Consider the following 10727-nt stretch of genomic DNA (forward strand, 5'->3'; position numbering starts at 1 on the left):
TGTCCCACTTTACGAGGGACAGTCCCTATTTGGGCAGTTGTGTCCTGCAAAAAAATTGAAAAAATGTTTATTTATTTTATTTATTTAAATTTGTTGACCGGGAGTGTCCGACTGGACGTGGGTCCATTTTCAGCGGAGGCCCGGGGAGAAAAGCTCCACAGTAAAATAAACAGACAGTAGTTACATTGGATTACATAGCAATTAACAATTTAACATAGAAATTACTTACAACATATTTACAGATGAAGAACATAGTACATCAGTAGACAACTAGAATCTTTATCTGTGAAGTACATAACAGGCATTAACAAATGTAACAATGAGAAATTCCTGCTGTATAATAAGTACTAGGCTTATGAGCATCTGAGCTTGCTATAATCAAGGTAGTTAGTGCAGTGGAAAGAAAGGTATTAGTTGGATGGGGTGGATGATATTAGAGTGGGAGTTGCAAGGGCATAGCCAGCATGTTTTTAGGTGCGCTTTTAATAAAGTTTTGAAGTTGGTCCATGATGGTACGGAGGTAATTGTGGGTGGGAGTGAGTTCCATAATTTGGCTATGGCGCAAGAGAATAGTGCTTCACCAGCAGAGTTATTGGCTTTAGTGATCTGCAAGTGATTTTTGTTGCTGGATCTTAGTGGTCTGGTGGTGCGATAGGGTTGGAGTAGATTCTGGAGGGATGGGACATTTAGTGGATGGTTTACTAGTTTGTGGGCGAGAGTTGATACCACTGAAGGAGGTGAGGGAGTTCAAGTCAGCCCAGTTCAGCAAGTGAGAGACAGTGGTGACTACGGTAGGATGCCCCTGTGGCGAATTTGGCGATTTTGTTGTAGCAGGTCCCTAGCTTGTTTAGATCACATTGCCTTAGGTTGGTATATACTGGAGAGGCATAAAGTAGGGTGGAGATAAGGTGGGAATTTGCTATTGAAATCTTTGCTGCTTTGGTGAGAAATTGTTTATTTCTGTATAATGCTCCTAGTTTTTTTGTGGACTTTTTTATGGTCATGGATATGTGAATGTCAAATTTTAGTTTATTGTCTATTTACACTCCTAGCAATTTGGTGTGTTCAGTTGGGTATATAGTGGTGTTGTCTTTTGCTGTGATGTTAAAGTGAGAGTTATTTTGAGTATGTTTGGTGGGTTGGAAGATGAGTAGTTTAGTTTTGTTTGGGTTGAGTATTAATTGGGCAACGGATAACCATGTTTCAACAGAGGAAAAGGCTTCCTGTGTGACTTTTTGCAGTTTGGGTAGGGACTGGGCTGAGCAGATGATGGTCGAGTCATCTGCGTATTGGATGAGTGTGCCATGTTTGGTGGCAGAGGCTAGATTATTGGTGTAAACAGAGAAGAGTAGGGGTCCAAGGATGGATCCTTGGGGAACCCCTGTGGAGACAGGTAGTTGGGGAGATATGTCATTCTGCCATACAACGGATTGTTGGCGGTCAGACAGGTAACTCTGAAACCAGTTGGTGACTGATTGTGAGAAGGATAGGTTATTAAGGACAGAGATAAGTTGTTTGTGTGGGACCACGTCAAATGCTTTAGATAGGTCTAGGAAAGTAGCACAGGAGAGATAGTCATTGTTTTTATGCTGAAGGATAGTGTTAGTAAAGGACAGTAAGGCAGTGGTGGTGCTATGGTTTGGTCGACAAATGTCCTGAGATTTTAGGACAAACTTATTTCCTATATTTTATGTAATAGTTGCATAAAACAGTTATTCTGTATCTGAAACACTTAAATGTTATAAGAAACAGAATAAGGAACTAAAATGCTACAAAAATAAGCTTTTATTTAGGCAAAAAAATGAAGTTCTGTCCTTTATACTGGCCGTGGGTACGTTTTGCCCTGCAAAATCTGACGTTTGTACCAAAAATGTCCCACTTTGGGCATTTGAAAAGGTGGCAACCCTATTTAGACTTACGCCTCGCCCCGGGGTATACATGAATATCTAAACCAAGCACCTCTTGCTGCATACATCAAACTCACACCCACTGCTTAAAATATTACGCCACAAGTAAACTCTCCACTTTTGACATTCTCAAACAAGTACAAACTGTGTAATACCGTTTAACTTTCAAAAACCGTCTTCTTCGAAAATTCAAATTCCATTTGCAGTAATAACATCAATGCGCCAATAAGACACGTAACATTTTGTTGGTATTCCTGAGTAAAAATCATGTCTGCCTCTCGACAGTTATTATTTAAACAGAAACTTCCTGATTTTTCACTTCTGCTATATTTACAGAGAAACTGCAATGCGGGGCAAAAGCATAACAAGCAATCATACTTTACGAATTCCGGAAAAATTAATACTAATTGTTCTTCAGTATTCACCAAATCGAAAATTTCGAGCAGATCACACTCATACGAACACGTACAATAGTGAAAACCTGCAAAAAGAAAAGTCTCTTAATGAAACCGCTTTCACATCCATTCTATTCCAGCTCCAATGCCCAGCTTGGCACATCCTCGTCCGATAGACAAGTACGTGCGCGTGTGGTTTGAGTTCTACGTACGCAGACAGCTTAGTTTCTTTTACGTATTTCCTTCTGTTTGTGAACTGATCCTAAGGAAATTTTGTGCTCCAGGAGATCGCTTCGAGGGGCATGTGCAGTGGTTTCGATTTAGGATTGTTTGGGTGTGTTTTAATTAGATCATAGAACAGATACATTTCTGTATTTTGATTTTATTGTTTCTGTATGCACGGTCACTGCGACTATTTACTGCATCATTTAACTTGGTTTCTGTTATGATAAGTTTAACGAAATATAATTAAAAAAGGGGAAATACGTGACTTGGAGGACGTGTCAACATCAACCAGGGTCACAGACCAAGCGGGCGCCGCTAGTGTCTTTCCTCCCTTTAGAAGTGACAGGTGCAGGTGTTTAACCAGTGATGGAATGTTTCGGGGAGTCTTCACCTGGGAGTGCACTTTGTCTGCCCAGCTCTCTGCCAGTTATTCCATACGAGAAACTTCAACCGCTTTCCTTTTTGGGTACTGGAACTTATGCCACTGTGTACAAAGCTGTGCATTCAGACTGGAGAACTCCAGTGGCTTTTAAGCGTTTCGTACTACAGTCCGCACCTGGAGATCGGTATGTATAGCTATTACCTGTCGTATTAATTGATCCATTTAGGGCACAGTTGTGAGAGTAGTGTTTTATACCATTGGTACTATGGGACTGTTGAGTCAGTGTGTGTCATTAGTAGCTGTTTAATAACTACGCAAGCATAGTATAATAAAAAAATGCTGCACCTTGGATTGCCTTGAAGTTGGTTAACGTTTTCAATCGGGTAACCTAACAATTCTTGTCAACATGAAGCTTTTTATTGTAACTACTGATATAACCACAAGATGGCAATGTTTAAAAGGCTAGAAACGCACTTTGGAGTGCAAGCTTGCAATTGAAATGGTGTTTCTATGTAGATTCTCCAGCCTTCCAGTAGTACAAACCATACCTTTCAACCTCTTACAGCAAGAAATGTGGACAAAGCCATACGGGGGGGGGGGCAAATAGGGACAATTTTTACGTATTGCTCTTACAAACTTAGTTGATAGAATAACAGGTTTTGCATTAGCAAGAATTTTATAAAGGATATGAAGTCTAAAACTCAAGTTTCTGTTATTATCTGACTTAAGTCCTCAGTGATTTGCCAAAATAAACAATTTTTGGAGGTATTTTATAAAGGATATGAAGTCAAAAACTCAAGTTTCTGTTATTATCTGACTTAAGTCCTCAGTGATTTGCCAAAATAAACAATTTTGGAGGTATTTTATAAAGGATATGAAGTCAAAAACTCAAGTTTCTGTTATTATCTGACTTAAGTCCTCAGTGATTTGCCAAAATAAACAATTTTGGGAGGTATTTTATAAAGGATATGAAGTCTAAAACTCAAGTTTCTGTTATTATCTGACTTAAGTCCTCAGTGATTTGCCAAAATAAACAATTTTTGGAGGTATTTTATAAAGGATATGAAGTCAAAAACTCAGGTTTCTGTTATTATCTGACTTAAGTCCTCAGTGATTTGCCAAAATAAACAATTTTGGGAGGTATTTTATAAAGGCTATGAAGTCTAAAACTCAAGTTTCTGTTATTATCTGACTTAAGTCCTCAGTGATTTGCCAAAATAAACAATTTTTGGAGGTATTTTATAAAGGATATGAAGTCTAAAACTCAAGTTTCTGTTATTATCTGACTTAAGTCCTCAGTGATTTGCCAAAATAAACAATTTTTGGAGGTATTTTATAAAGGATATGAAGTCAAAAACTCAAGTTTCTGTTATTATCTGACTTAAGTCCTCAGTGATTTGCCAAAATAAACAATTTTTGGAGGTATTTTATAAAGGATATGAAGTCAAAAACTCAAGTTTCTGTTATTATCTGACTTAAGTCCTCAGTGATTTGCCAAAATAAACAATTTTGGGAGGTATTTTATAAAGGATATGAAGTCTAAAACTCAAGTTTCTGTTATTATCTGACTTAAGTCCTCAGTGATTTGCCAAAATAAACAATTTTTGGAGGTATTTTATAAAGGATATGAAGTCAAAAACTCAGGTTTCTGTTATTATCTGACTTAAGTCCTCAGTGATTTGCCAACATAAACAATTTTGGGAGGTATTTTATAAAGGCTATGAAGTCTAAAACTCAAGTTTCTGTTATTATCTGACTTAAGTCCTCAGTGATTTGCCAAAATAAACAATTTTTGGAGGTATTTTATAAAGGATATGAAGTCTAAAACTCAAGTTTCTGTTATTATCTGACTTAAGTCCTCAGTGATTTGCCAAAATAAACAATTTTTGGAGGTATTTTATAAAGGATATGAAGTCTAAAACTCAAGTTTCTGTTATTATCTGACTTAAGTCCTCAGTGATTTGCCAAAATAAACAATTTTGGAGGTATTTTATAAAGGATATGAAGTCTAAAACTCAAGTTTCTGTTATTATCTGACTTAAGTCCTCAGTGATTTGCCAAAATAAACAATTTTTGGAGGTATTTTATAAAGGATATGAAGTCAAAAACTCAAGTTTCTGTTATCTGACTTAAGTCCTCAGTGATTTGCCAAAATAAACAATTTTGGGAGGTATTTTATAAAGGATATGAAGTCTAAAACTCAAGTTTCTGTTATTATCTGACTTAAGTCCTCAGTGATTTGCCAAAATAAACAATTTTTGGAGGTATTTTATAAAGGATATGAAGTCTAAAACTCAAGTTTCTGTTATTATCTGACTTAAGTCCTCAGTGATTTGCCAAAATAAACAATTTTTGGAGGTATTTATAAAGGATATGAAGTCTAAAACTCAAGTTTCTGTTATTATCTGACTTAAGTCCTCAGTGATTTGTCAAAATAAACAATTTTTGGAGGTATTTTATAAAGGATATGAAGTCTAAAACTCAAGTTTCTGTTATTATCTGACTTACGTCCTCAATGATTTGCCAAAATAAACAATTTTTGGAGGTATTTTATAAAGGATATGTAGTCTAAAACTCAAGTTTCTGTTATTATCTGACTTAAGTCCTCAGTGATTTGCCAAAATAAACAATTTTTGGAGGTATTTTATAAAGGATATGAAGTCTAAAACTCAAGTTTCTGTTATTATCTGACTTAAGTCCTCAGTGATTTGCCAAAATAAACAATTTTGGAGGTATTTTATAAAGGATATGAAGTCTAAAACTCAAGTTTTTGTTATTATCTGACTTAAGTCCTCAGTGATTTGCCAAAATAAACAATTTTTGGAGGTATTTTATAAAGGATATGAAGTCTAAAACTCAAGTTTCTGTTATTATCTGACTTAAGTCCTCAGTGATTTGCCAAAAAAAAACAATTTTTGGAGGAATAGACCAAAATATGAGGCAAAAATCTGGACAGTTGAGCGGTATGGGTCACAAACATTGATACTTTTGTTAAACACTTTGTTTTGTGTCATGTGAAACTACCAATTTTGTCTAATGTTCAACACCATTTAATGTTCGTTTATATAATTAGCTTTTTACTGACTAAGGCTTTGAGCAATTTACTTTCACATTTCAGTAAAGGTTTCATTGTGGGCACTTGAAATGCATATCTATTCTATTGGTCAACGTTTTTAGCAGCTAAACTTACAAAGGGTCACATGGAAATAGTGCAGAAGTGTAAAGCTTTCTCTAGCATTATGCAGCTACAAAGGATGTAACAAAAATTGTGATTTTTTTTTCCCTGTGTAGTTTTTATACTTGCATTTTCTCCATTATGTGTCTGTGTATCATACTGGTCAACCTCCAGTCTGGACAAAGTCTAAATTAAGGGGGGGGGGTCCCAAAAATAAGGACATATTTTTAAATATTGCTCTTATAAACTTATAGAGCTACTAGAATAACATGATTTTATGTTTGTGTGCATTTTCTGAAGCATAAAAGTCTGAATCTGAAATGTTTGTCATTATTCAGTGACTTCAATCCTCAGTGATTTGCAAGTAACTCACACATTTTTTAATTAACAGACCAAAAATATGAGGCAAAAATCTGGCAATTGAGAGGTGTGTAACAGTATTATAGAGGTTTAAATGATCACTGCTGCAGTAGCCTAAGCTATATGGGTTATATCAAGGCTATAACAGCCAGCTAGCTTACAAAGCTACAGGGCACCTTCACACATAGACAAACCATTTGTCAGCTCAAGCTGAGCTGGCAAAAAGTTCGGTTTGGGTGTCAAGCCCTTCATAGCTTTCATGCCAACAGTGAGCAAAAGTAGACTAAAACCCTGAGAAAGATAATCCCAGGACAATAAATAAATAAATGTCTACGGCCTGGCATTAAAAGAAAAACAATACAAATATAAGGAGGAGGGAGGGTGTGACTGCTGCAGCAGTGATTATTGGAACATCTACTAACTAACATCTCTTTTTTTTCCAAAGACCCTGCACTTTTATTGCTGTTGACACTGTTTCCCAAGAAACGTCTGAGATGTCCATTGTGACTAAACTGTGTTGGAGCAGGAATGGAGAATGAAAGCCCTGGATTCAGAGAAATCTGGTGTCCCCACCACAAAATTTCCCATTTGACAAACCCCAAAACTGTCTGAAAAGTCAAGGGCTGTTGATGCTGATTTCAGGTACCATTAAATCTTTCTGATGTGGAGTCTTCCAAGTGGTGTCATGATCATCATGATGCCAAGAGATTCATGATCCTAAGGAATTCCTTTGCTGAAACAGAATTCTGAGTGGAGAACCACAGGAATACATCTAAATACAGATCTAATTTTTCCAGTGGAAGACAAGCTCTTTGAACTGAGGGGGACCAGGAGACGCCCCAGGAAAACTATCCTGTGAGTCAGAAAAGACTTGCAAATGTTCTTTGAATTCCTGTGTATGTAGGATATGTCTTCCCTAAGTGACAGATTCCTGACACTTTGAAAAAGACTCTTAAAAGATAAGCAAGCCATCTAAATGATGAAAAATGTGAATGCATTGCAGTATGCAGTAGTTTATCACATGACGCTTTCCACAAAGAGTAAGGCATAGAACTGTCAATGTGATACAGATTGAGGAAATGTTAGGAAACACATTGCATGTTATCACAACCCTATAGATCCAGATATATCTTTTAAATCTGTGGTCACTAGAAAACTCAAATGGGGACTGAGGGTTAAGAAGTTGTGAAATTACATTTTGAACTTGGGCACTATCACAAACTGGTTCAGAAAGGTATCACAAACTGGTTCAGAAAGGAAAGGAAAAGTCCAGGACTGGTCTCCAAGAGTCTCCTTTCTTTGTTACCAAAAACATTCCTTAATAAAACCAGTCACCCCTCCTCGATGATCAATCTTGAATGACTGGAGGAAAAAGAAGAGTTTGGTCTGGTGGATGAGGAGGAATCCCCCAAAATTAGGTGGAGGTTCCCACTCTCTGAGAACTCATCTGCCTGATGCCTGACGTAATGTGGGTTCAGACTTTCTCAAATAATTAATAGACTGGCAGGGAAATTAGGTGGAGGTTCCCACTCTCTGAGAACTCATCTGCCTGACGCCTTCTGTTATCAAAGAGAGAAATGTGGGTTCAGACTTTCTCAAATAATTAATAGACTGGCAGGGAAATTAGGTGGAGGTTCCCACTCTCTGAGAACACATCTGCCTGACGCCTTCTGTTATCAAAGAGAGAAATGTGGGTTCAGACTTTCTCAAATAATTAATAGACTGGCAGGGTGGGAGCGGGAAGGTAAATCCCTCATTTACTTATTTAGAGTTATTACAATGTCCTTTGTTCTGCAGGGATCCTGCTTTCTCTTTGGAACCCACCTTCTGACATTTCTTTTAAATTTCTACTTACCAGCAGATTACTGGGACTGTTTGTTTTGCTTTGTAAAAACAAAGTTGTTGAGGGAGCATTGAATCCCTTGGTAAACTTGGAGAAGGAGGGCTGAAAAATCTGAGAAATACCTTGAATCAGTTTCCTTCTGTCATCACACTTTTTAGTAATCCCTGCAACAGAAAGTCCAAAAACTAGTTCTCAACCCAAAGAGGATTTCAAAATTTTCTTTACATCCTATGGGAGGTTTTGAGACTGTAGCTAGGCAAACCTCATCATATTCTAACAAGAGGCAAGAATAAACTTCAGTATATGAGCTTGACAGTTGAAAATTCTAAAACAAAGCAGGTGTTGGATAAGAAGGGTCTATATTGGATTAGCGAATGCTTAGAAAAGTGAACGCTAATTCATCGACCATTTTTAAGCGAAAGCTTAAAATCTCGAACACCCGGAACAGCGATTTTTTTTCAGAAGTTCGCCATTTCCTCCACTGTGGTACGATCTCGGAGTTGGTATATTTAGGTACTGGGGGTGTGGGGGGCAAAGCCCCCCACATTAAATAACGTTTTAAGTTTAATTTTTTTTTTGTGGACCAGCGATTTCTTTCCCTGTGAAAAAAAATCGCTGTTCTGGGTGTTCGAGATTTTAAGCTTTCACTTAAAAATGGTCGATGAATTAGCGTTCACTTTTCTAAGTGTTTGCTAATTCAATATAGACCCAATACAAGTACACTTTTTGATTGAGGCAGTTTATAAAGTCTACCTGCTTTTTTGGGGGGTAGCAGGATGGTTGTCAGAGAGAACTGTCAGGCTGTGACAAAAACATCCTCATTGCAGACAGAACAGGAGGAGTAGGATTAGATTCTGAAAATTCCAGTTGTAACAAGTCATAATGCATCCTGAGAGACTGAGAAAAATCATTGTTTTCCCACTGAAACAACTGATTCAATTTGGAAGTAGTTTCAAAGAAAGATAAACCTTCAAAGGGACTAGCCAAAGACATAATCTCTTCAGAATCTGAATCAGAAGTCTGTGGAGACATAACATAATCTGTTCCTTCATATTTATTTTGAGGTTCAATCTCTTGCATATCTTCAGAAAATAATGACTCTCCTCTTTTTTACAAGAAGGAGCTATACAGGAAGCATCAAGACCTTTGTACTAAAACCTGAACTATGTCCAATATATTACTCCTGTCCATGGTAAGTGAGGCAGCAGAAGACGTATGTTACTTTTTGTTTCTTTTTGACAGGAATTTCTGAAGAAAGAAATCTGCTTTTGCTATAAATGACTTCTTAGAAAGGACTTCTGTAATGGCTGCATGCTGATCAGCAGTTTAATTTCAGCTCTCCCAATGTGAAAACAAAAACTGAGACAAATTGCCAGTTACTAACTAGTATGTACACTGCCTGGATGCTAGCTAATAAGAAATTTGGAGAACACTGAAGAAGAATAACCAGAAAAGGTGAAGAGAAAACATGGACCTGGAATAATCCTGCAGCTGTTCACCAAAAAGCAGTTAAAGCTTCAGATTTGATACAAGATGGCTTTTAGTAATTTAGAGGAAAAAATAAGTACTCAGATGTGATTAAAATAAATGAAAATGTGGGGGAATATATCAGTCCAAATAACAAAAGGTTGGAAAAAATAGAAGAAGCTTGCTTTAACTAGCTCTTCAGATGAAATGATAAAACTGAAAAAAGTTAAGAGGTTAAAAATGGAAAAAAAAGATGGCCAAGTATGAGGCTTCTCAAGAAGAAAAGAGAGGACAAAAAATAGTAAATTAGAAGACAGAGTGCTCCGAGAAAACCTAAGATTCTCTGCTGTATCAGAAAACAAGAAGGAAACAACTGTATTAACTCTATAAAAACACAAGTAAGCAAGTTGACTGGCATTCCACATCATGATTTATTAATTGAAAGGGCATATCTAATATATGCTCCAAACGTGGCCATGAGATAGCAGCTAAAACCAATATTAGTAAAGATGCAGTCTCACAGCAGAATGAAATGATCCTGACAAAACTGTGGGAGAAGAGGAAAAGTGTTAAAAATTGGAGACAGCAGAGTGGTTGTATAAATTTATTATTAAGTGTACACCAGGCAGAAGGGAATTAGATTTATCCCAGCAATCATGGAATGTGTAGAGGTAGGTATGAGATTCAAACAGTTTTATTCAGCTGTCTTCAGAGTATTGTTTCCTGGAGGAACAAAAAATGTTTTTTTTGTTTGTTTTTTTTTTTAAGTGGAACAGGCTAAGGAGGAAACAAAATATTTGTCCAGCAAGTTAGCCAACAAGCAGAAGGGAACACTGTTTCTCATTTTTCTGTTAATAAAGCTTAGAGAGAGACTGCCAGTGAATCCTTTTCCAATGTTGCAAAAAAAAAAATACTGGGGAAACAAACTAAAAAAAGGACAGGAGTTGACTGGTTAAAGTCCACAGTGTTCCTG

The 10727-nt window shown here is 36.8% G+C and overlaps 1 protein-coding gene across 1 annotated transcript in view; it reads left to right on the plus strand.

The window, feature by feature from the left end:
• Window positions 1–2552: 2552 nt before the first annotated feature.
• RIPK2 (receptor interacting serine/threonine kinase 2) overlaps window positions 2553–10727 on the plus strand; it is a 1193837-nt gene continuing 1185662 nt past the window's right edge. Inside the window, exon 1 of the mRNA XM_044065388.1 lies at window positions 2553–3093. Within this exon, the coding sequence (XP_043921323.1) occupies window positions 2894–3093 (200 nt within the window). The 5' untranslated portion in view covers window positions 2553–2893. The remainder of the gene's footprint in view (window positions 3094–10727) is intronic.

Source organism: Protopterus annectens, chromosome 3.part0, assembly GCF_019279795.1.
Source record: "Protopterus annectens isolate FY-2018-M chromosome 3.part0, PAN1.0, whole genome shotgun sequence".
In the NCBI taxonomy this organism is placed as follows: domain Eukaryota; kingdom Metazoa; phylum Chordata; order Ceratodontiformes; family Protopteridae; genus Protopterus; species Protopterus annectens.